At 41.0% G+C, this 26,135-nt stretch overlaps 1 protein-coding gene and 1 long non-coding RNA gene across 2 annotated transcripts; one reads left to right on the forward strand and one right to left on the reverse strand.

Moving 5' to 3' along the window:
* Nucleotides 1–1,705: 1,705 nt before the first annotated feature.
* Nucleotides 1,706–10,944, reverse strand: LOC147891597 (pleiotropic drug resistance protein 1-like). Its single transcript, XM_087388966.1, has 24 exons — nt 10,021–10,944; nt 9,590–9,710; nt 9,298–9,380; nt 9,020–9,104; nt 8,730–8,889; nt 8,252–8,328; nt 8,107–8,160; nt 7,896–7,986; nt 7,465–7,766; nt 7,061–7,342; nt 6,632–6,948; nt 6,341–6,501; nt 6,129–6,232; nt 5,831–5,993; nt 5,500–5,637; nt 5,244–5,416; nt 4,802–5,134; nt 3,996–4,286; nt 3,770–3,853; nt 3,499–3,632; nt 3,141–3,368; nt 2,883–3,054; nt 2,542–2,796; nt 1,706–2,419 (listed from the first exon to the last, which is right to left on the reverse strand). Exons 1-24 carry the CDS (start codon nt 10,371–10,373, stop codon nt 2,144–2,146), a joined length of 4,437 nt encoding a protein of 1,478 aa, XP_087245092.1. The 5' UTR covers nt 10,374–10,944; the 3' UTR covers nt 1,706–2,143.
* Nucleotides 4,237–4,489, forward strand: LOC147891598 (uncharacterized). Its single transcript, XR_015542524.1, has 2 exons — nt 4,237–4,306; nt 4,381–4,489. It is a non-coding gene; the product is annotated as an uncharacterized LOC147891598 (long non-coding RNA).
* Nucleotides 10,945–26,135: the final 15,191 nt, after the last annotated feature.

The raw sequence follows: 26,135 nt of genomic DNA on the forward strand, positions 1-26,135 counted from the left end.
GCTTTTTCCTTTCATTGTTGGCCCAACTTGTTCAATAGATTAGTGGCTAACTCTTCGATATTTAGTACCTTGGGTGTCATGCTTGCATCCTCAACTACCTTTAAGGTTTTAGCCTTTGCTATTTGGGACATATCAGAGGAAGCTAAGGATTTATATTTTTGGGGCTTCTCCCTCATGTTATCCCCGAGGCGTATCGCCGTCTTGCTCTACACAGCTCGAATGAGGTGGGATTCATATAGCAAACAGATGATCATGCAGCTTAGCATCCCCTAGCCCTATGAGGATGCATGGTAAAAGCTACACATCAGTCATTGTCTCGTAGGGTTCACATCATAAGTTCAGATGTTTAATCCTAGTGATATAGTCTCTTAAGGACTCAATCTCCTTGTGCTTCACCTCATAAAGTTGATTAATCGGGATCCACTTGGGACCACAGGGGGCAAATCCCACAATGAAAGATTTACGCAATGTGTCCCAATTTATTTTCTCCTCAGGGTTTAAGGCTCTAAACCATTGTCGAGCCTTGCCATTAAGACTCAAGCCAAAGCATTAGCCTTGTGTAGGTCCCCAATATCACCAAAGGTCTCACAGATTTGTTCAAATCTCTCAACATGGTAGAGTAGGTCTTCTTCTCCTACAAACTTGGTGATTAACTTGGAGATTGTGATAGGCTTGCTCCTTGAGGAGTTGGAATCCCTTGGTGGAACAACCGGAGGTGGCGTTGCAGCCCCCCTTCCTAGCACTTGCACTAGTATTCTCATAGCTTGTCATGTAAGGATTGTTTGCAATATAGGAGGAGGTTGTGGAATGGTGGGCCTTGTCCCATGCATTGGTGGTCCTGGTGAAGGGTTCCACAGATTTGATGGCACAAGGTTGGGATGAGAGGATCCAAGCCCACTAGGCATTTGCATTGTGACTTGGGTCGGGTTAGGCCTAACACGTTGGAATGGAGGTCCTGTAGGGAGTGGTATGTTCCTTGCAGGCATAGGCCTATAAGGGGCAGTTGTTGGGTATGGAATATCTCCCATATTTTGTTAAAAAGGAGGAATCGTAGGGTCTTCTGAGGTGGAGAGTCTTCATTGTGCACCTTTGAGGTTACTCCTCTTCCCCCTTTGTTCTAGAATTTGGGACCTTTGTGATAATCTGGGTCTAAATCCATCCCCATAGGACTGTCTATCATCAAAGAATTGGTATGATGGGGGTTGATTTCTAGTAGGTATCGTGGGACTTGGTTCCTTGAGTATTGCTTCTGATATCGGTGGTTGGGTTGGCATTTGAGGCTCTATCATTGCCCTAGTCTGCCTAGCAAATAGGTTGACCACTTTTGTGGGTGGGTCACTCAGCCCAAACCTTCCGAGCATGTTTACAAATGGGTCCCTTATTTGAGATGCTGTGGAAGGAGTAGGTGATTAAGGACGTACTGAACTAGAGCTTGGAGCTATAGATGCTCTAAGGTTGGGATTTTCACCCATCTCTCCATCAAAGCTTATTGATTCCTAAGACGGGGACAACTAAGCTTGGGATGGTGGTCTCTGCATTGACATCTATGTACAGGCTGCTAATGTGATATGATTTTATGGTTTTGTTACAAAGGCATACTATATAATTTTTATGTCTCTGACATATGGCCACAATAATTTACTTTATCGTCAACAATAAGGCAATTATTCAATAAATCCAATCCAAATCCATCCAAAATCACGATAATTTACACTATCCTCAATAAGGCAATTCAATAAATCCATCCAAATTATTACCATATGGCAAGAATGCAAGAGCTAAATGTAGAATTAAAGTGTGAGAGACTTTCCTAACGAGAAGTCTATAGTGCGTGAGAAGAAGAATCTACAATTACAATAAGGAGAAGCAGCTATGGCGGTCGGCAATTGAAGTGCAGAGTCTCTCTCTCGAGACTTTCTCGTTGATGATCAACCGCTGCTTAACGAAAATTCCTTCCAATGAAGAAGCACAATTTCAGGAAACGCTCGACAGCTATTGATACGTTTGCATGATCTGAAGCTCTCTTTGCCAGTCATGGCCGATCAAGATATAGTATAGCATCGGTGCGAGGAGGTTGCAGATTTTTGCCCAACATCCCACACCCTTCCTCTTGATTCTGTTGCGAATTTCCGCTTCGCATCGATCACCGCTTCTGGAAATTCAACATCTTGATACCTATCGTAAACACCAACACAAACCCAAGTGTCCAGACGAGAATCATTCCTGCCACTACTCCAAGGAAATTGTGCTTGAAGCCCAGACTGTCCTCGATGTATTGCTTCACACTCTGAGGAGCTGTCGTGGCATCGGGGTTGTTCACCATGGTGGTGATGTCGCCGAGCTGAGAGCCGATCAGGCCATAGAGTGACCATGAAATGGGATCAGCCCAGTAGTACCATCTCCACCATATTGGAATGCTCTGCAATCACCCGTAAAAAAGGATCGCATCAAGGGGAAAGGACTACAGTGAGCATACAAATGCATTGGACGACAAGCAACAAATTTAATGTGTGATTTATTCGAGTCATGGTGTGAACTTACAACTCGAGGGATCAAGAAGCCTGTGAACAAATTCCAAAAGCTGAACATGAATGACGAGATGATCCCCGCGAAGTGAACATTAGGCGTCAAGGCCACGTTCATCATGCCGTTATAGGTGAAGTAGAGGAATGTGAAGAACATGAAGAAGAAGAAGTAGAGGAATTTCGTAGCGGTCCAGTCGAAGTTGAGCATAGCGTAAACAATCACTGCATAGATTATGGTCTGCACGAAGACGTAAGGTACTTCGATGGCGGCCTGCAACAAGAAGCAATGTAGATCAGATCATGTTGACCATGGCAATTCTGTAGCTTAGCTCTTTGATAGCGTTACTTGCACCTTACCTGCGCAAATGCATACGGTATTGGGGAATACATCCCAGCCGCTTTCTCACGATAGAAAACAGTCCGCTCGACTCCCACAACCGGTTCAACTGAGCTTGAATTGCTAAAGCCAAGAAATAGCGTTGCCGCATACATTGCCCCCTCGATGTTGCCCAGATCCTGAACTTGTCCACTGCACAAACAGGCAAATTTTGAACCGTTCGAGACGGGAGATATGTATTGCGCAACAAACAAAACGAGACAAGGAGGAAAGCTCACGTTTTGGAGCCCAGTCTCCAAAAGATGGTTCCAAACATCAGAGCAATGACAGTCGTGAACATCAATCGCACGGCGTTGTAGTAAGGATTGCGCCAGTAAGACCAATACTGCTTCCAGAGGCACGCTATGCACTGCTGGATAAAGCTCTGAGAATACTGGGTGGGGAAGTAAAGGTCCTTGGAACCTGGCGCTGGCACGCTTAGCTCCTTGATCAATGCTTGATTGCGTCTGAAGGCAATATAAAGGCAGGTCATAAGATTGTCATCGGAGGCAGGAAATCAGCTCCATGCTTGGGATTAGAAGCAGGAATTGAGGTCGAAGCTTGCAATTAGAAGCAGGGAAATTATTTCTTCCTTACTGGTAAAGATCAGAACTCTTGTAGAGTTCTGCAAAATCGACGCCCAGGCGAAGCTCAGCTGATGGTGAGGTGACATCAAGCATCCATGTCGCTGGGTTGTAGCCTTCTTGGATCTTGGGCACCCCAGGAATGCCCTGAAAAATGCAGCCGTAGTCACAAACAACATCTTAGGCCTACATTGTAGAAATCACACTCCCAAATGTAGAGGCCGGAGCCCGGAGGGGATCTGAAGCCAACACTTCATATGTTTTAATCAGAGAGAAGATTTTACCTCGAAGTACTCGACAAGGTGGCGCGAGCGACGGCCAAGGGGACCAGCATAAATTACTTGACCACCTCGTTTCATGAGGAGCAACTGAAAAAGATGGATGAGACGCAAAATGCGAAATCACGATTGCTCAATTCAATAGTTGGAACACATTGAAATCCAGACGGCCTCAAATTCAGGACTGTCGCGAGTGGAATTCGACAAGAGAGTTCTGGAATCGCATACATACCTCATCAAAGGCTTCAAAGATGTCGATGCTAGGCTGATGGATGGTGCAAACCACTGTCCGCCCAGTGTCCACAGTGTTACGCACAGTACGCATCACTATCGCTGCAGCTCGTGCATCCAATCCAGAGGTGGGTTCATCCATGAAAATTATGGAGGGATTCGCAACCAGCTCCACAGCAATCGTCAACCTCTTGCGCTGCTCAGTTGAAAGCCCGTTCACACCTGGAAGCCCAACCAAAGCTTCTTTGATGGCAGTGAGTTCGACAAGCTCCATCACTTCCTCCACAAACATCTACAGAGAATCCAATGGACGTATAAGCTTCTCCAAGCAAGCCAATGACAACAAGGTGGCCAGACCAATATGGCCCTCCTTAAATGCAAGGAAGAGTAGTTGAGGTAGTATGTCCTCCCATACATTGATAAATGTATATAGTATGTAGTATGGAACGTGCGGAGATTGTACTAAAGAAAGGAAGAATGGTTGAGATAGTACTATGAAAGGCAACCTTTAATGTGCATTAACAACTATTTTCCAAAATGGCCGATGGCCCTGCTTTAATGAAAGCAAGGTAGTGCTAAATGCAACGTAATACTTAGCACTAACTTGACAATTAAAAACAACTAACAAAAAATTAAACACTAACGGACTTTCTAACATGGTCAGCTTCACTAGAAACAAAGGAAATCAAACCATCAGCCTAGATTAGCGGAAAAAATCCTCAACTTTCCATAGATTCTTAGCATGGCCAAAAATTGAAGGCATCTCCTCCAATTAAGCACCATTTTCAGCTTTGCTCGGTAGCTTACCATTCTCGTCCTTTTATCAACGTTTTCCGGCAGACGAAGCCACGCAGAGTATATCAGAGACTCTCTTATAGTCAAGTAGGGAGAGTGAATATCATTTTGTTCACAGTATCCTGAAATCCGAGCGAATGTTTCTTGCTTCTTTGGGTATCCGGATATGCTAATATCGCCCTCTATGTACCCGCCTGTTTTCCTTCCAGCCAACACATCCATTAGAGTGGTCTTCCCAGCACCACTCACACCCACCAAAGCTGTAAGAACACCTGGCCTGAAAGCTCCGCTCACCCCCCGTAGCAGCTGAAGTCTGTCTTCAGGAATTCCTTGTTGCTTCATCTCCTGCAAAGAATTGAATGTTTAGTTACATAGCTTTGAAAGCCAACAACAGCCCTAGCAGGAACCTCAAGGATAAGGGTGGGGTTGCCTGAGGAAACTGAGAGAATCTTACCACAGGCATGTCAACATAGTAGTTCATTTGGTTGAAAGCAATCCCCAACGGCTCAAAAGGTAGAACCATTCCTCTCTTGTGACCTCCAGCGGCATGCTCAGCAACAGCATCAAGCCTATCAGAGTCTGCTGCTGAGGAGATGCTTGATCGCCTTACCTCTGGTAAGTCGATGCCTGCAACATGCACATGCTGTTGATTCAATAATTTGAACAAGCGAGCATTATGATATTGAGAAGGATGGTGTAGGAGAAACAACCTCGATCAGGGGTTGTGGATCTTTTGGAGGACTGTGTGTTCGATGTTCTACGCTTTGAGTTCACTGATTCTCCGGTTCTGTTAAGATCCTTTTCTTCAAGAGTCTCCTCTGACAAGATTGCCTGAGGCTTACCAAGCGCTGCAACGAAAAGGTTACGACTCATAATATTGGTATGGGCATGAGGCCTTAATTCAGGGTTGCTGCAGCAAGCTAGGTTATATGAAAACTCTGCCTGACAGAGAATCATGCAATCTACAAACTTATTATCACGGTTCATGCAGAAGTATTTTGGCAGAGGAGAACCTTATTTGTAAAAGATTGAAATGCTTACGGTTCAGATACACCAATGCGAATGTGAATAATATGTTAAATAATATGGTGAATCCAATCAGTGCTCCTATGCTGATCCAGTACCAATGCCCAGCTGTGAACATTCCTCGAGACTTCAATACTGCCGTTCCAAGGGTATGTGCATCAAGGCTCCCGTTGTAAGTCTGCAAGGTCGAAGCCCTTCCGACTTAGATAACGAATGCTCGTCTAGACTCTAAAGCCCATTGGAGAGACACAAAAGCAGCCTATAGATTAACCAAGATTTTGTACAAGGGAGGTTCAAGTTAACGCATGCACACCTTCTTCCAGCGATTTCCCAGAAACTCATTGACAGCCAAGCCATTTTGCCCATACATCATGGGAGAGATCCAGTATGCCCAGATCCACCATTTAGGGATTCTATCTGCCAATAGTCAGCAATGTTTTAGAACAAGTTGGACATGCGAAATATATGGTAGTGCATCAAAGCATTGACGTGGAAGAGGGGAGTGTCTTGAGAGAGAACTTATACCTTTTGAGATGACAAATCCTCCCAAAACAAAGACAACCATGAGAGCAAAAGAACCAAAGGTGCTTGCTATAATCATACTTCGTCCAACTGCACCGATGAAACGGAACAATCCTAGGGCCATTTGCGAGATGCAGAACATGATCAACATCTGGCGGAAAAATCTGTACATGGCAGTCTCCTATTGTCAACACATTTCACAGGAACTCGCTAAGAGAGAAGAAAAGAGATCATAACAGCAATGTCATGAACTGAAATGATTGTCAAAGACACAATGTTTCTTGTTTTACAAACCTGCCAGGTTCTGGCGAAAATCCAATCACATAGTATGTGACGCATACCCAAATCAATGTTTCTAAGATAGATAAGGGTATTTTCATGATAAAAGCAGGTATTGAGAAAGCCCAAGCCGGATAGAACAGTTGATCTCTTTGTTTGTAGAATACAGGAAGACGTGTCACAACCATAGCCATCTCACCAAATCCGTTGAACATGATATTGAGCAGCCCATAGAACAAGGCACTCATGTATAAATTCCCATCTTTGATAGAATCAGTATGTAGCTTGGTCCGAAAAAAAACTGTCATGGCCACAATCGATGTAAGAGATATCTGTGAACCAAAGGGACCACCATACACAAGATGTTAGATCTTTGCAGGAAAGCAGAAAAGAACGTGTGGCACACAAGAAAAACAAAATGACGGCTCTGCTTAAATAGACGACCTGAACGGTTTTGAAGATATACAGAAAGGAATTGCGCTTCATGAGTAGCCATTCCCTCCAAATACACGCCTTGAATATTTCTTTCTTTCCTAGGCCATACTTCTGAGTTGAAAGAGCTGCTGGATGACTCCTTGATTTGTCAAATGGAACAGCAAGCTCCTCCTGGATGCGCTGACCAACATGAAAAGAGCTGAAGGATTCTGCAAATTCTTTCACGGGGATATATCTGTAGGGCTCACTCCTGTTTGCCCAGTATTGTTCTTGATCCTTTCTTGATGTCACCTGTATTGTGTAGGAAGAGGCAACTCTCAGAGACTTCAAAATGAAATTCTGTACACGTTCTTTAATTGCTTGCAAGCTTGCAAAGCAATGTCCATAAATACACGGCAAACACACAAATGTACCTCTTGCAGAAAATCTGCCACACTTTTCCTCTCCGGGCATTTGAATCCCATTACGCCAAAAAAATCAAGAATCAATTCCCGGGGACCTTGATATACAATTTGGCCTTCCGAGAGGAGTATAACGTCATCAAACAGCTCGTATGTCTCTGGTGCTGGCTGCAGAAGTGAAACAACCATAGTTCCATCCATAACATGGACAGACTGGCGCAAGCACTTCACAATTTGGAAAGTGGTAGAGCTGTCAAGGCCAGTAGAAATTTCATCCATGAAGAGAGCCTTCGAAGGTCCAACTAGCATTTCACCTGAAGAAAATGTGTTTAAAAGAAGGAATAGTGAGAGGATTCTTGCAACCTATAGGCCAACCAAACAGACCTTAGAATGAACATAAATTTATAATGAAGGTTGATCTTTTGGTGTTTAGTAGCATTCACCTGTTGTCACACGCTTCCTCTGTCCTCCAGAAACCCCTCTTCGCATTTGATCACCAACCAAGGTATCGGCACAGATATCAAGGCCCAGAATCTGTTCAGAAGACACACCATAAATCATAATCTTGTTGGTGCTAGAGCGTGCAGCCTAAATTTTTATCCACTGCTTTTAGGTAAGGGAACCGAAGCCGAGGAAGCACTGCAGAAGCTTTACTTTCAGCACATAGTCTGTGACAAGATTGGTTTCTTGCCCTTCCATCGCGATTGCCTGAAACAAAAGATACGGATATTTAACTGAAAACTTTTGGACAAAAGGCCAAGGAAGTTTCTGCAAACATATAGAGGAACAAACTTGTTACCTTCATGAATACATCAGTCTCAGGGTCTGGCTTTATTGCAGCTGCCTTTTCTCTCCTTGACAGCTCCATAAGCATGTCTGTCAAATGGAATAATCAGACATTCGGGCGAGACATGGGCACTTCCAACTTGTATTCCCTTAGGAAGCATTTGTTCTCGTAGTTTAAACTTATTCCACATCGTACCAATGTTTATTTAGAGTTTGGAAGGACAAAAAGTAGTAGTTACTCACATAAAGAAAGTGTTATCAAATCAAATGTACGGTTCATTCTTTAGAGGCCAATATTTTAACTCTGAAAAGGGAACACTTGGTTTACAATTTTTTACATCACTTGTGTCAAGTTTTATGTAGTGCAAAGAGTACTCATCTAAATTTTGTCATTTTTCTTTCATAATATAGGCAATGAACAGAGCAGGATTCACCAAACTTAGCAACTTCAACAACTTGAAGTGTTCAGCATCTAAACGACAAGTGCTGACCATATCTTGTCCCAACGCCCTGACAACGACCGCAAAAGTCGAGAGTTTCACGAACGGTCATTTCACCAATTTGTGTGTCAAGCTGACTAATGTAGGCACATGTCCGCTGAGGGACAAATTCATTCAATTCGTATCCATTATATGTCACTTTCCCTGCTACCTGGCATGTCCATCAGATGAACTATCCTCGTCAGTTTTTCCTCGAAAAGTATGCGCATACATGGACACAGCGTCTGAAATCTGCTGCTTTATGCAAAACACAAGTTTGTTTGGGGAGGTCTTAGACTAACACGCAGATCAGGATCTAGCTTTCCCGCAAGAGCCAACAGCAAAGTTGTCTTTCCGGAACTAGGAGGCCCAAGAAGCAAGGTCATCCTGCAATGAAAAAGGGTGAGTACATCTTTTCGTATCATCATGCGATGAAAAACGGTGAGTACATCTTTCATATCATCCTGCGATGAAAAACAGTGAGTATATCTTTCATGCGTCTTGTTAAGATAATTGCTTAAGTGTCATCTAAACCAGTAATTGCGGAGGATGGTAGCACCATACAGATGCAAGAACTCACCTTGAAGGTTTGATGATGCCGCTGAGATCATGAAGTATGTTGAGTTTTGTTTTCTTCGATGGTAAAAGGAAGCTGAAAACCGTCTATTTTAAAGAGAATAGCACAAAGTGGTTACATAAAGTAATTTACTTGGAGCCGATGGAGAGACAGTATATCAAAGTTGTTTGTCGCTTGGACGAGCCTACCTAATCTCCACTAAATGAAAACTCCATGCATTCGCCTACTAATATTTTACAAAAGCATAAGCTGCACTCCTGGTGCATGCGCTGTGCCGATTTATCGGAGGTCTTACCTCCACCAGATTTGCCGTGAAATTATAGAGCGTTGGAAGTGCTCTGCCTCCCACATAGACGTCTGCCTCGACATTAAGGTGCTCAAATCGAACTTCGATTTTGGGCAAATCGATTCCGACCCTAAATTACGAAGGAACCGGTTAGATTTTCATCCTCAAAGGCAGTAGCTTTACAGAAATGCCGCTGAACTGTGATGCGGGTCCTTCAATTTGTTTTGTTAAGTCAAAAGCAACGCGATAAATCTAAGAGCGTAGGTTTCATAACGTACAAGCCCTGAGAACCCGTTATCCTGATTTAGGATGGAAAATTGAACAGAGCAACATTGAAACGACGTAGCGGGAGAATTTTCTTGACGTTGAGCAGGAAGACTCGATTAAAAGGAAAACTGATGCTTCATCCCAAATCGAAGTGGGAGGAGAAGTTCACGTACTTGTCAATCCTATCTCTTAGCTTGAGAAGAAAGCGTTCGTTGTCTTCCTCTGTGACGCGCAGTATCTTTTCGATCAATTGTTGTCTCTCGGCAACCCCAAGGTTTGTCACGTCAACCTCCTCATGGATCACGTTGCCATTGTCTCCCACGGTTTTGAGAATGCCTTTCCTCAGCCGATCGAACGTGGGGAGCCTTTCCAAGGCAGCCCATTTGAGAGCTTCTTCGTCGTCCATCTCTTGGCGACTGGTAGATGAGCGCGAGAAGACATTAGCATCCGTGGAGAAGATCCTCTGGCTGGCTGTGCGTGTGTCACCCCACACAGTCTCCTCCCCAGCGGCTAAGAAGCTGGCCATGGAAGAGTCTAGGAATTCCGATGCTTCAACAAAGCTTCATGGGAAGCAAAGTGTGAGCTTCTAATGCTAGATTACCAAAGAAATTGGAGGGGCAATTAGAGCTTCAGGCTGCTCCGACCAGCCGCAGCTGTGCAGGTCGAGAGAGAGATTGAAGCAAAGTGTGAGCTTTCAATTGTTAGATCGCCAGACAAATCTGTGTACTGTTGGAGTCGATGATCATGCAGCTACGATCGGAGCTGCTCCAACCTGCAGCCGCAGCTGCTGTAAATCCAGAAACGTGGAGGCAGGGCAGGGTGGAGCTGAAGAAACAAAGAGAGGAAGAGGAAGGAAGTGGTTAGAGTGTTACTGTAGCAGCGCTGAGTCTTGCAAGGAAAATGTGAAATGGGGTCGAAGGGGGGGGTGAAGGCCTGAAGTAAATGCTAGAAAAGAAGCTACTGTTGAGAGCAAAAAGTCGTGGGTATGCAGAGTGGTGAATGGTGACACTTTGTGGATGGTTTGGGTGGTGGATGGTGAGAGGGAGAGGGAAGATTGAAGATGCAGGGAAAGAAGGAAGTGTGGACAATGTATCAGGATGTAGTCCAAATGCACAAGCTCATCACTCATGAGGGGCTGCTCTGTGTATTTAACATTTTCAAATGCAAACAGACTGGACTGTCACAAGTCCCAATGTGTGTGTGAGACTCAAAGAACAGTTTCAGAAACAAATCTTTGTCTCTGTGTGTGTGTGTGTATAACATTTTCAGAAGCATATAGCTTAGCATCTTCAACACCAGCAAGTCGCCGTGGCCGTATAGAACACCAGTATATCATTCATTACAAGTACTGGAAAAGTCTAAGCTCATGAGCCGCCATGTTAATTTAAGCCAATAGACATTGCTGCATTCTTCCTATTCGTCCCTAATCGTCCTAATTTGGGTTTTGCATTTGAATAAATAAATAATTTCAATGATTACAACTTTAAGTCTTCCCATTGATTGGCTTTGGAAAAGGTAACCGTCCTTAAGTATCTGTCCCTTTCCTTTTCCTTCTCCTCTTTGATTCTTCACTTTCCTGAACTCGACACCTTCTAGAAGGATTCAGAGTCCTCACATTGACTCACTCCTCCTCCACCACTCAACTCTTTTGCCTCTCGCAAACATCCAGATCTTTTGTTAGTACTGCCCCGCTGGAGGCAGGCTATTTTACCAGCTCAGCTTTCCTTGGAAAGCGGACTTTCTCAAAAAAAAAAAGGCATGGCGGCTGGCACACATTGTGAATTTTAGCCTTAGAAAGCAAACTTTCTAAAAAAGTTAAATCTGCATTCAAATGGCCTGCCTTGGAAGAAATTTGAGAACACATGGCACGATGCAGCAGGTTTTCCAGCGAGGTATGCCTCGAAATACAAATGGTTGGAAGGAATAGAAAGAAGAGAAAAAGAGGGAGAAAATGGTGGAGAAGAGAGAGAACAACCGCGTATAAAAATAATCTTTTTAAATTTCTGAGTGGAAACCTTAACTATGGCCTACCCAGAGAGGGCAGGCCAAAAACATGGTAGCGTGCAACCTTCACGTAGTGCTTGTATGCACCCACACACTTTGTTTTTGTTTTTCTTCTTTTTGTTCTATCCATCTACTACTAGGACAGACTCTCATATTCTCAAGCATCTACATATATTATGGCACTTTCGCCCTTTGGTATTTGCACACCAACATGAAAATAAATAAAGGTTAATAAGGGCCCATAATAGCCCCCTTGGAATTGAGAGACGTTTCAGAGACCTCCACACACAACAAATACAAGCCATAAGTTTATAGAAAACGACATAAAATCATGGCAAAAGTTCCAACAATACATCCACCTCCCGTATATGCAAGAACCTAAGGCCCCCCTTAAGCCTCACCCCATCCACTGTACTCGCCTTCAACAATGGAGGTTCATAGGCACAATTTCCAGTCAAACAACATGCAAGTCAATGGAAACTCGTTGTGAATCTCTTTCTTGAATTCATATGGGTATGCATTTATGTGAGCATTGTATGGATACTCTTTACAAGGTATCTTCACCCACTACTAAGTGTTAACAAAATTGGAGAAGAAGTCATAAGAGCTTGCCCACTTCTATTTAAGGATAAAGTTGATGGATTGTCACATGAGCTAGTCCCTACCATGAGCACGTCCTTTCCCAACTTGTGTCCCTTCAGTCTACTCTAAAGGAGAGACTTTTCTTTGCTGAAAAAAAACTAGCAATCACCTTTTCTTATGGAGACAAAAAAGCAAAGTGAATATGTTTCTTCATGCTAAAAGTATCTACTCTCATCATTCAATTTGTTGTATTTGCGATATACAATTATATCCTATCAAATATAGAGTCTACAAAAAAAGCGAGTGCACCTTTTGTTTCTCCATTTATGTCATTGCTATTGAGAAAACAAAATTATTTATGTTCTCCCTTAAAAATTTATTCATTTTTAGTATGGTTCCTTTTCCTTGAGCAACCTCAACCACGACACAATCATCATCCTCATTATGTCAAAGGAGTGGCATTGTAGGATTTCTCATTGTTACATGTTTCATTATTTCATAACGTATATAATCATAAAAAGGTTACTCCAACCATCTTTATTTTCACTCCAAAATATCTCGTGTCTTTTGAACCATCCCACCCTACCCCTCACATGCCATGCACACACATGCACCCACCGCCCTCCAAGAGGACATGGAATGCTAGATAGTTTGGTCGATTCAAAGGATCATAATGTTCAACTTGGCATCATTACATATCTTGGGGAATGGATGCAACTAATGCATGGTTGATCTCATTTGACTAATGTTGGAGTAAAAGTTGTCGATGTAAACGTTAAAATCATATCCTTCACATAGCCTTCCTTCATCCTGTGCAATACCCTGCAGATACCATACCATGAAAATATTCATTTCAACTTAGAGCATGCTTCTAAATCACACATTTAAAATGAAATGTGCATGCATGAACATACAGTTCTATGGTTGATGCAGTGATTGATAGCTACAATTCAACCCAAGTTATCTAATGAGCCATTGAAAATAAAACAATCAATTAGCATTATATTCTAGTTTGTTAACATATTGATAACAGCATCCATGCTTACTATATCAAGGTCATCAACTTGATTCAACGTGTAGATGTTTGAGCCTACCTTCTTTATAGCTATGATGGAATTGATGGTGACATTTGAATCCAATCACTCATTAAAGGTGAAATTATAAGTCCTCATAGTACTATATTTCCTAGATTCTTACCATCTTGATAGCAACAAATAAGCTTGGTTATCAAGGTCAATATGAGACTTAACAACAAAACAATTATAATGAGCTTTGGCCTACACAATGTATCTAGCTCTTCAACCATCTTGCCCAACATAGATTGAGAACCATAATAGTAATCAGGTATTATTATTCACTCTAGTTTCAAGATCCTCTAAGTCAACAAACTCCTAGATGACATTTACTTTTTTAAGAATGTGGTTTACCCTTTCCTTTAACTATTACATGTTAAACCTCTATGAATACAAACTTAAAGGGAGAATTTTCAACCTTAGGTATTCCTTATGGTAGGGATTTTTCATTGATGTTGATTGGTATGCTTTGTAACATTTTTTGGTTTTACCTTTGTATAAAGTTAAGCATTGTATACTACTTGCATGTTATTTGATCCAAGTTTTGTATGTGGGACTTGATTTCAATCCATTATCCTCTCCTCTTCCTCAATTTATTACTCTATTAGATTATTATGTGGAAGAAGATCCGGTTCATCATGTGATAGAAACATCCATAGAAGTTCTATGCCCCTTAGTAGAAATGCAAGATCTCCTCCCTTTAAGACTACCACCTAGTGTTTCCACCTCTAACAAACTTCACATGTGCTAGTGTAGCCTCCCCCCTAGTATTTTGACATTCTATTTGTACATGGATGTACCATTTTCAACTTGGAACTTATAGTTCAAAGTAGGCCTATAACAAAAGGAGGGTATCTTACATGTAGTTCTCAAGCCCTTTCAAGATCTATCCTTTACCATTTCAAAAATTATTTTTTTCTATCGAGGTAACCTTGCAAAGGTACATTTCATTGCCAAAATGGTGAACAAAAGTAGGTGGGAAAAGACTCTTAGAAGAGTTCACGTCCCATGGATCTCACTAAGAAATATGTGAGATTAGCGTGTGTGTATAGAAGGGGTTTCATCTTCATTGGGAGTCATAAAAATTATACATATATAACGGGGTTCTAAATTCAAAAAGTGAAAATTTTCGTACAAAAGGGGTACTTTTATCAACTAAAAAATTACAAAAGGTTGTGCAATGGTAATAGAGTGCAATGCAAGTGTCAGCTCGACGTGACCTCGTTCTTTTTGTTTGGCATTATCTTCTTTACTTATGGCAGATCATTGATTGTCTCCGTGGCATCAAAGGCAAGATGCATCTCGTCATGCCGTACAAGAGAAGTAGACAAAATTTGCGAGCTAGGAAAGCTTGGTCAAGGCACAAGAAATAGATTGGGGAGCGAGGAAATAAATAGCATGCTATCAAAACGATAATAGAATATACTTTTGCAACGTTTGCGGAGGGAGAAACAATGAGAAGAAAGAAGAGTCCTTACAGAGTAGCACTAGGAAGAAATTGTAGATGCACATATTCGATCATTGACCTTGGAGTGAAGAACATGAGCTATGGTCTCACAATTGGTGGGAGCATTCGAGGCACTAACACCAAGCCATTCAAGTGAATACCAACATCGAGCCTTCACAAGCTTTAGCTTGCACCCTAAATTTTATAGAGTGACAATCCTACCAATACCTCAATAGAAGCACACCCAAGAGACAATGATATCTCTAACTTGAGAAATAGTCTACAAAATGTGAAAGGGGTGCACAACTTAGGTCAAGTAGCTACAAAGAGGGTGACATTACCTATGTTGGTATCCTTTGAAACAAAGGAAACATGGCTTGGGTGTGCTATGTCAAAGGCTCCAACAGTTGGATGTAGAGCAGAAGCAATGCAGGATCATCTCGATCCAAGAAGTATGTGGGCTTCAATAGAATGCAAGAAAAGAAGAGACAGCCTTAGTTGTGGAATTCATTGATAGAATAACAACGTTTTGGCACAATAATATGAGAGTTTCTCCAAATAAGATGGGCATTTGAAAAAAAAAACAAGACATAAGCAATAAGACATGCACATCATACACATGCTTGATACAACATAGGCCAGTGGTTGTTTGTGATTGAGTTTTGGAAATTTTAATTATTTTTCTAAACTAGGCTTGCTCGGACTTAATGTGATTGTCCTAAACCATCCTAGTGGTTGGAACGTCATGCAATATATCACCATACTGGTTCAACTTAAACAACATTTATATGAGTGTTCTAAACCATCTTGGTTAAACAATAATACATTTGGCAATAGAAATAAACAACATGATATTGTTATTTTCTAATTGATGACTAGCTCGGTGGTTGAAATTGATGACATGTTTCCTAGTAGTTATTTTAGTTAAGATTAATTTTTGGACTGGTTCAAGTCATATACTAGTTAATTTCTAAACCAAGTGGCATAAAAACTGAATGTGATTGTCATAAACTAGCCCAGTGGTTGGAATATCATGCAATATATCACCAAGATGGTTCAGAGCAAAATGAAGTTACGTGATTGTCCTAAACTAGCGTGGTTGAACATAAATAAGCATAAATATATTTCACAATAGAAATAATTGATGACTAGCCTAGTGGTTGAAGTTGCCATGTTTCCTAACAGTTAAATTATTTAAGTTTAATTTTCAACCTGGTTTGGGTCATATACCGGTCAATTTCTAGACTTATGTAATTGTCCTAAACTAGCCCGGTGGTTGGAACATCATGCAATATATTATCGAGCTGGTTTAGGTCAAATAAGAGTTATGTTAAACTAGCGTGATTGAACATAAAATAAATAGAAATATATTTGAAACCAAAATAATTGATGACCAGTCCAGTGGTTGAAACTTTTGTGTCTTCTAGTAGTTAAATTAGTTTCCTTTACTAGTAGTTAAATTAGTTTATTTTAATTTCTAGGCTAGTTCGAGTCGTACACGGCGAGTCGTACACGGCCTGGATTGGACTATGATTATCCAAAACTAGCTCGATGGTTGGAAAGACAATATATAATTCAGCTGGTTAATGTGATTCTCCTAAACTGAGTTTTGTTATTGTCTAATTGGTGGCTTTGCTTTCCAGTAGTTAAATTAGTTTAGTTGTTTAATTTTTGGGCTAGTTCGAGTCATGCACGGTAGTAGCTTGGAGTTAATTTGATTGCCCTAACCCAACTCATTGGTAGGAACAGCAATAAATCACTAGTCTAGTATAAGTCAGACGCTTAGTTATGTGACTACCCTAAACTAGCCCGGTGGTCAAAATTGTTTTGTTTTGTAGTAGCAAATTTGTTTTGTTTTTTTATTACTGGCTTGATTACTTTAATTAGCTTGATTACATGGACATGTTTTTGCATGTACCTGTGTTTGTTTTTTTAATAATAGTGCAAAAACCAAATTGATTATTTTCCCAAATTTTTATTTCCCACATGTTAGGTGAGCAGATGGAGTTGAGCCTGAAGTTAATGGCTGAAAACACTGACCTTTCAATTGGGCAAAGGAGCTTTGAGCATTGTAAGCCCTGGTACTTTAGAAACTCAAAGGTAGGAATGTATGTTATTGTAAAACACATATAGACTTTGACTTGGACCAGAAAGCTTTGAATAACTTAAGATCTTATCGTGTTGGAACATTGCTCCATGGTGATAGATGCACATGCCTCGCACGTAAATGTACAGTCTGTAGGCCACCCAAACTCTTCCATGTGTTGCGAGGGAGACCAAGCTTGGTAGTCTAAGGTCTCTCTGGAAGCCAGTGGTCTATCCAAAGGGAGACTCTAAGTAGCACAGCATTGAATGTATTCGCAGCATATGAAGAGGCAATTTGATGTCTATCCAAATGAAATGAGGAACGACAAACTTGTTGCTCTAAAATGGAGGAGATTTGAACATGTTAATGCTGAAGGACTGGAGAAAAAGAGATCACTACTATCTTATAAGATCACTAAGCCGAGGGAGCTTGTAGAGAACTTGGTTGAATCCATCCCAAAATACATGCTTCACAATTTCATGGCCAGTTGGCAAGATAAGCAGTTCAGGAAGTACCTTGCCAATTTCCCCCATGACACTATTGTCTTTGTCTTTGTCATAGATTTTCTAGTTGAGGAAGTACCTTGCCAATTTTCCCCATAGCACTATTGTCTTTGTCATAGATTTTGCAGAAAATTACGTATTTTAAGAACAAGATGAGATACAAAGTGCTCCACTTGTTGTAACTGGTACAACAAGTAGATAACAATTCTAGTGCATATAACATATAATCGTTTTCTTGATTCTTGTATGATTGATGCCAATATGTGTACTACCTCAGAGTCCACGTCAGTGTGACACAATACCATTTCTACATGTCAGATGATGGGAAACATGACAGCTTATTTGTACAACATGCTTTTCTACTGCATTGGAAATAGCTAAAAAATAATGATCCCCATGCAAAGAAAATATAAAACAACTTTCGATGTGCTCCGATGGTGCTTTCTCTCAATGTAAATCTGCCTTGTGGATTCTACATTGTCTCAAGGTTTATATCCTTGAAGGGTCTAAACATGACGTGGAATTTCTTTGGGTCTAGCCATGGCAAGGGGAAACATGATGGATGTGGTGCTCTTATTAAGTGAGCTTTGTTTAGAAACCAATTAACATGACCTCAAGAAAAGCTCAATGATGCCCATGATGTTGTAACATGGCTCACAACCAACCTCTCCACATGGGCGCAATTAACACATATAGTAAACAAAGCCCTAGGAATAGTGTAGTGCATAGAGTGTTCCATGAAGTGAAAGAAAATGACGTGCAAAGGAGAACTAGATAGGATTTTGAGACCATTAAAGGAACTCGTAATTTGCATAGCACATGAGACTTTTCAAACAACCACCTACTCAAAACAAAAAACTTTCTTGTTTCTGTAGTGCGTGCATCACTAGGGATCATGACAATTGTGAGGACATTGCAACTATGAAGAGATGGGAGGTAGTTCAAGTTTTCCCTATAGGTGAAGATGGATGACAAACAATGGAGAGACAAATGATGACTCACCATAGTTTGGGGAGTGTTTTGATAACCTTAATGACGATCTGGAAGAGGGGGATACCTTTCCAATTGTCGTTGACTCTAAGGAGAATGAGGAAGATGACCAATACTTTGTGTTATACCAAACCCAAGCACAAGGTTGTGGAAGAATTTAAGGATCATTGGGAAACAAGCTATGAGAAGTGGGATGTAGTAGTTGGAGCTATTTGGTACAAGAAAACATCCAAGAGAGGCCACAATACATTCTGTTAAATAAGAGTTCAAAGACATTTGTGTACTCTCATCTAGTAAAACAATTTAGCATCTAATTTGAGAACTGTAACCTCAAAATGAGAAGTCTAGGGGAATCTTTTAAAGATTCCCTTTTGTTCATGTGAATTTTACATATTTTTTAAAAAGATGGTCATTTTGCACAATGCTCTTTGACAAAAGACGTAAAAACCATCTTTTTTTGAAATTTTACTGACAATAGTATTTTAGAATATAGGCATAAAAACCTTTACTTAGAACACAAAAAACACATAAAATACAATAATGTCTCAAAACAAAATGATCTTGAAAACTTTTGCCAAGATTTGATATTAATATATAAGCATAGGTTTAATAAAAACATCCCTGATTACAATATGGAGCTATGCATCCAATGCAAATAAAAGGGCCATGTTATAACATGCGCTAAGATAATCAAAGTTATTTTTCGAGAGAAATACAAAGATCACGGGAGGAAAAAACTTTAAGACTTTGAGCATAGAGAAAATCGAAATATGTTTTGCAATATAGTGGAGGTCCTTTTTAATTTGTAGGTATGATGTTTGACAAATGCATGAATTTAGTAAGTTTTTATTCTTTGACTACGCAAAATATATCTTTCTTTATTTTAATGACTTTTTTAGGGAATCTTAAAACGGGTACCAATGTTACATACCTGAAATAGATGTTACACTGCCGTAAGAGCTATTAAGTTCCAATTACAAGCTGTGCCTAGACGAAAGAAGGGCAAGAGTGTCTTCAAAATGAATTTAGACATGCATGAGTAAGCATGGGGTAGTGGACAACTAAGATAGTACAAAAAATTGTATTCTCATTTCATGGGTGTAGTTAACTAAGGAAAATGTATTTCACTTATCCTAGGAAAATGGAAAATGTATTCACAATCCCAAAGCCACAACGCTTGTTTTAGTAAATCCCAAACAACCCCTTGCTTGTTTTACTAATCCCAAATGAGGGAAAATGTATGCCAATTATTTTGTACAACCACCACACCAGTGACCACAAATCATGAACAAATGCATTGTATACCATTCATATTGTAATCTATTCATCTTGTAATAATCAAATGAAACCACCATGCTGGTTGTGATCCTAAAATAACTTCTATAAATGCAATTGTTGTCGGTCTATATGGCCCTTGAGGGGTCCCCTTTAGGGGCACGAGCCATATCGACATGCCACTGGACTTGCAGATTACTCTATGTGGAAAGGAGACAGGGGCATTAGGGGGGATGCCAACCTTACTAAATCCCTTTGGAGGAGTAAGGCTATCACCATGAATGGTGCCTCAATTGCTTTGATGAATTTTACCCTCACTTGTAGTATGTATAGGAAAGGAGTGAGACAATGGGAGCATATTTGCGACACTCACAGGGGGGAGTGGTGCCATATCCGAGATATATGTTACGAGTTCTCACTCTTTGTTCAAGAAACAGCCTCCATATTTTGAATTCTTTGCAATCTACAAGAGGGGTGGCCAACAAATACCAATCTATTGAAGAGGGCTTGTGGGAAGTAGTGGGTGATAGGCCGGACCCCCTTATCCAAGATTTCCTCAAGATTCATTTACAAGAAGTTGATCAAGGAGGATGTGTGTGTGATGTAGGTGTCAATAAAACGTGGAGCCTGAGACATTCTCCTAACTGAGGGAGATGCAGATTTTAGGAGAAAAGGAACATAACACCTTGGATGTCTTGGGGAATGGATGCATCTTATGTACTATAGATCTATTTTATTAAGGTTGGACTAAAAGGCACCCATGTAAACATTAGAAGCATATCATTTAGATAGCTTTCCTTCTTTGTGTAAGGTCACCCCCCCAAATACCATACAATGAAAGTATTTAGTTCACTTAGATCATGTCTCAAAATCACACGTCTAAAATCAAATGCACATGCCTTAACGTACATTTCTATGGTTAATGGAGGGAATGATAGCTACAATTTAACCCAAATTGTTTGTTGAGTCATTAAAAAGAAAGAAATCAATTAGCAGTATCTTCTAGATTGTTAACATTTCGATAACAAACAACAGCCATGTTTAGTATATTAAGGTCATCAGCTTGAATCATGTGCGCATGTCCAAACCTACCTTCTTTATACTTATAATGAAATTGATAGTGACTTTTAAAATAAGTCACTCATTGAATGTGGGTTCTTTGTAGTTATAATGGAATTGATAGTGACTTTTAATATCAATCACTGCGATGGTTGGTTGCACATGATATATGGGCCCTTCAGGGGTCCCCTTTAGGGGGAAGGGCCATATCAGCATGCCAGAGACTTCCATGCCCTTACCATGCCTGAAATGAGATCTAAGCCTTTGACTTGTAGCGGAAAATCAGAGAACAGTCTTTGGTACCATAGGACAAGTCCTTCCAAGACCCAACACTAGGGTCTCTTACCTTTTTTGATGAATTACCATGCCACTTCTTCCTTTGGAAGTCAGAACCAAACAGTTTTGGTAGCCACTTTCCTATCAAGGAGATGTTCTTAGTTGACACATCAGGGAGACCTATACCCCTTGTTGCTTAGGAGCCTTTAGAGGGCACCAGGGAATGTAATGCATGCACCGATTACCAGCATCTTCCATCCACAAGAATCCTCTAAAGCATTTCAATTTCATTTCAATGAGACAATCAAAAGTGCCAGAGACTGAAGCCAAATATGCAGTGGTGGAGGCAAGAACATGCTTAATGATTAGGGCCCGCACATTCCAAGTAGGCTTAACTCATGTCAAGCCCTCAATTTGCTCTTAATACATTCTTTAAACTAATCATAGGTCTCTGATGGAGTGTCAGACCTAGGCCAATTGGTGCACCCAGATATCGTATGATGACACCTTTTTAAGCCCAATGCACTGGACAATCTTTAGCTAAAAGAGGCTCAAGAGAACTTCTCAGAGCATAGACTTACTCCAGCTACAGTTTGACCCTAAGGCATGATAGAAGCTCTTCATTGCTAGAGTCTAAGACAATCCAATTAACTAGGATCTTCTTGGCATAGAGCTATGAGATCATTAGCAAATACCTGGGAAACTAAACTTATTACTTGATGGAAGCTGAGCCCCAACCAATCTCCCAATGCTAGTCATCGACTTAATCATATGGATTAGAGAAAGGGAACAAATGGCAAAGAGGAGTGGGGCCAAAGGGCAACCCTGACCAATTGATCGGTTAAGCCTGAACCAGCCAACTATCCCTCCATTCAGACATAAGGCCGTTGATGCATTGCCAAACAATGTTCCCAACCATCCTAGAGAAAGTATCCCCAAAACTAAGACAACATAGGACCTCCATGATATTGTCCCACCCTATGCAGTTGTAAGCTTTATCTAGATCTATTTCCATCAAGATGCATCTTTAGCTAGAGGCGAGGGCATGGTCTAGGGCCATATTGATGTTCAATATATTGTCCAAAAAGTCCCTCCCCTTTACGAAACCACTCTGCTCCTTGTCACCATCTGTGTGCAAATATCCCAAATCCTTAAAGCCAATGCCTTGGCAATGATTTTTGTAGGTCTTATTATGCATTGTTATGTGTCTCTATACACTCACATTAATCCTATTTTTCCTCTCAGGAAATAGTTTAATTAACCCACCATCATTGGAATGGTTGCAAGGTGGGCAAGATTAGTTTTGTGCTGTGGAAGATAGCTCATCATTGGTTACCGTTAAGAGACAAGCTGGCCAAGCGCTTATAGGTGAACCCAAGTTGCCCCCTTTCTGACAATTTGAAGGAATCAGTGAGACATTTATCTTCACGATGCCCTACATCTAGGGGGTTTGGTCTCAGGTTGGCAGGGTAGTTCGTGGGTGGGGTCTTATGTCCCAGCTCTCTATGGGCTCCAATTGGAAGCTGACTTTGTTGGGTGATGCCTTTGGGGTGCCATCAACGCTCCAGGCATGTTGGCCCTATATCCGGGGAGCTATCTGTTGGTCTGTCTAGTCTATTAGGAATGAAATGATCTTTAGAGATGGATCAATGCCATGATATGGTTAGAATTGGATCTTGAGCATTGCTAAGGGCTGTCTAATGGATCTTGCACAAGTGACAAGCCACAAGGATTCGTTGTCGAGTGGATGTCTTACTCAAGTCTCTATTTGTGTGTGTTGAGTCCATACCCCCATGTCAGGGCTATCTAGCTACTCGTAGGGAATAGGCCTTGAGGGTGCACCCTCAGATTGGCTACCTTTTTTGTTGGGTCTTTTTGGTACTGACCCACCCATTATATTTAACAAAGCTACCTTTTTTCAAAAAAAGAAAAAGGTGTTATGTTCCTTTTGGATTGACCTAAACTTTAATTTAGGAATTGTTGGCATTCCATGTCTTCAGGGAGGGAGGTGGTTGCATGTATGCGAATGGGATGTGGGGGGTAGGGTGGGAGGGTTCAAAAGACAAGAGATACTTTGGATTTAAACAAAAGATAGTTGGAGTAAACCTTTTTACGTCATGAAATATTGAAACACACAATGACATAATGAGAAATCCTAGTATGCACAATAATAAGGATGATAATTCTATGGTGGCTGAGGTTGCCAAGGAAAAGGAACTACATGCAAGATGAATGAAATTTTGAGGGAGAAGGTAAAGAATTTCGTTTTGGCAATAGCTATAACATGCAAAAGAGGAAGAAGAGAAATAAAGAGGCTAAGAAAGCAACATTAATTACAAGGGCCATTTTTTATGCAAGCATAGGACACAACCATCTCTGGAGGACCTTGCTCTTCTCCCTAATGACATGTCACATGATGGAATTGTTGGCATTCCATGTCTTCGGGGAGGGAGGTGGTTGCATGTATGTGAATGGGATGTGGGGGGTAGGGCAGGAGGGTTCAAAAGACAAGGGATACTTTATATTAAAAATAAAGATAGTTGGAGTGAACCGTCATGAAATATTGAAACACACAATGACACAATGAGACATCCTAGTATGCACAATAATAAGGATGATAATTCTATGGTGGTTGAGGTTGCTCAAGGAAAAGGAACTACATGAAAGATGAATGAAATTTTGAGGGAGAAGGTAAAGAATTTCGTTTTGGCAATAGCTATAAGATACAAAAGTGGAAGAAGAGAAATAAAGAGGCTAAGAAAGCAACCTTAATTACAAGGGCCATTTTTTACGCAAGCATAGGACACAGCCATCTCTGGAGGACCTTGCTCTTCTTCCATATGAATTGTCATATGATGGGATAGAAGAATAGAAAGACTTATTCTCTTTTAAATTTCATGAATGGCTCGATGTGTAACCAGGTTTTAAATGTATGAGAATCTAAGCGGTTGAACCCACCAATGAATTTTACTTTGTGTTCGAGATTCTTGACTTATATCAAAAGTTCCCTACTCCTTTTGAAAGGGTGGACATGCCCAAAGTAAAGATGTAACAAAAGACCATTAGTTGAGATCTTATTTAAACTGTATGTTGCTCATGAAAGTGCATGGTACCACAAGCATATACAATGCATGAATGGAGAAACAAAAAGTGCACTTTCTTGTTTGTAGACTTTATTTATGATCGTATAGTGCAATTATAACAAATTGAATGATGAGAGTAGATAGTTTTAGTTGTTAATGTTGGCAAAAAGAAAACATATTATCTTTCCTTTTTTGTCTTTTAAAAAAACCGATAAAGTTTCCTTTGTGATAGCTTTTGTGTTGTTCAACGGCAAAGAAAAGTCTCTCCTTTAGGATAGACTAAAGGGATACAAGGGAGATGAAATGATCATGGTAGGGCCTAGCTCATGTGACAACCCGATCAACTTCATTATTAAATAAAGGTAGCAAGTTCTTGTGACTTTCTCTTCAACTTTCTTAACACTTAGCAGTGGGTGAAGATGCCTAGTAATGCGTATTTATAGCATGCTAGTATATAAGAGATTTATCATTAGCTTCCATTGACTTGCATGTGGTTTGAGTCCAAAGCTGCATGGAAATCGTGCCCATGAACCTCCCTTGTTGAAGGAGAGTAGTCCTAGAAGTACACGGTATAGAATCGAAAGAAGAAACATATTTATTTAAAAAAAAGGGATCCACATTGGGATCTACTCTTGAAAGACAAAACAATTGGGGGAGTGGAGGGTGGAGGTGTCTCTGGGATGGTAGAAATCTCTTCTAGAAGGTGTCAAGGTGAGGAGTCAAAAGGGGGGTGGCATTGTGGGAGTGCTGAGAGGGTAGAAGAAGGGACCATCGATGAGGATCTTGCTCTTTTTTCAAAGCCAAGGGTGTTAGTTACCCTTTAGCTATTATTAGGGCCTTTACACAATGCCTAAGCCCCTGCTCACCAAGCCTCTGTTAGAGGTACATAGTGCCACATTGAAAGAGATTATTGGATCCCTCAAAAAAGGGGGTTGGACAAAGTTGGATAGCCAAGACCCCACTGCCAAAGAGCATGGCAGGGGTTTCGCATAGTTGAAGGCATTTATTGCATCAAGGTTGGTGGAGCTTGAACCTACAATACCTTGCCACATACTTTGTAAGGGCTTGGGTGGTGTGTAATGATCCTCACCCGCCAAAAGGGAAAAAATAGAGGCTTGGGCGGATGGGGGCTTGGTCTGTAAAGACCCTTATTTCAAACACAAAAGAAAAACCTAAGGGGCATATACACAACTATCTGCTATTTTAGGTAGGATTCACAAACAGGCGCAGACATCCAAGAAAAAATGACATCTGCGAATGGCATGTTGTCATTTCAATTGTCTACCCTGAAATGGTTTCACAAATGGGTGCGGGCATGCTTATGTGGCATCTCAATAAAGTTTGGGCGAAGGAGTTTTCTTGGGCGGCACTCCAGGCCGCCCAAAAAGAATTGCAAATGGCATGTTGTCATTTCGATTTGCTGCCCTCAAATGGCTTCACAAATGGGCGCGGACATGCTTATGTGGGATCCTAATAAAGTTTGGGCGGAGGAGTTTTCTTGGGCGGCAATCCAAGGCCGCCCAAAAAAAAACGCAGATGGTATGTTGTCATTTCAATTGTTTGCCCTCAAATGGTTTCACAAATAGGTGTGGACATGCTTATGTAGCATCTCAATAAAGTTTGAATGGAGGAGTTTTCTTGGGCGGCAGTCCAAGGCCACCCAAAAAGAAATTGGAGGCACTCAAGAGTAGAACCCAAGTGGACCCTACATTAGAATTTGCCATGATAACCACTTGGCCACTTCTCATTTGCGTGATTGTAAAGATATACTTAAATCTATATGTTTGTCCGGTGCCCGTTTGTGTGAAAGTGCTTATGCCCAACCTCCCTCTTAGCTGCCAGACATGTAAGGTGCATGGTCCAATGTCCGGTGCCTCTTTCCCGAAAGGATTGGTAGTTGGGCTGAAAAT

Source organism: Dipteris shenzhenensis, chromosome 17 (assembly GCF_047967505.1).
Source record: "Dipteris shenzhenensis isolate YYH24624 ecotype China chromosome 17, Dip_SZ_1.0, whole genome shotgun sequence".
Taxonomy (NCBI): Eukaryota; Viridiplantae; Streptophyta; class Polypodiopsida; order Gleicheniales; family Dipteridaceae; genus Dipteris; species Dipteris shenzhenensis.

Excerpts from the sequence above, each read along its gene's own strand:
- LOC147891597 (XM_087388966.1), bottom strand. The coding sequence starts at position 10,373 with ATGGCCAGCTTCTTAGCCGCTGGGGAGGAGACTGTGTGGGGTGACACA. Across the intron at positions 3,633-3,769 it reads ACCTTGTCGAGTACTTCGAG|GGCATTCCTGGGGTGCCCAA; the intron begins GTAAAATCTTCT and ends TGCATTTTTCAG. Across the intron at positions 3,055-3,140 it reads TGGAGACTGGGCTCCAAAAC|TGGACAAGTTCAGGATCTGG; the intron begins GTGAGCTTTCCT and ends CTGTTTGTGCAG.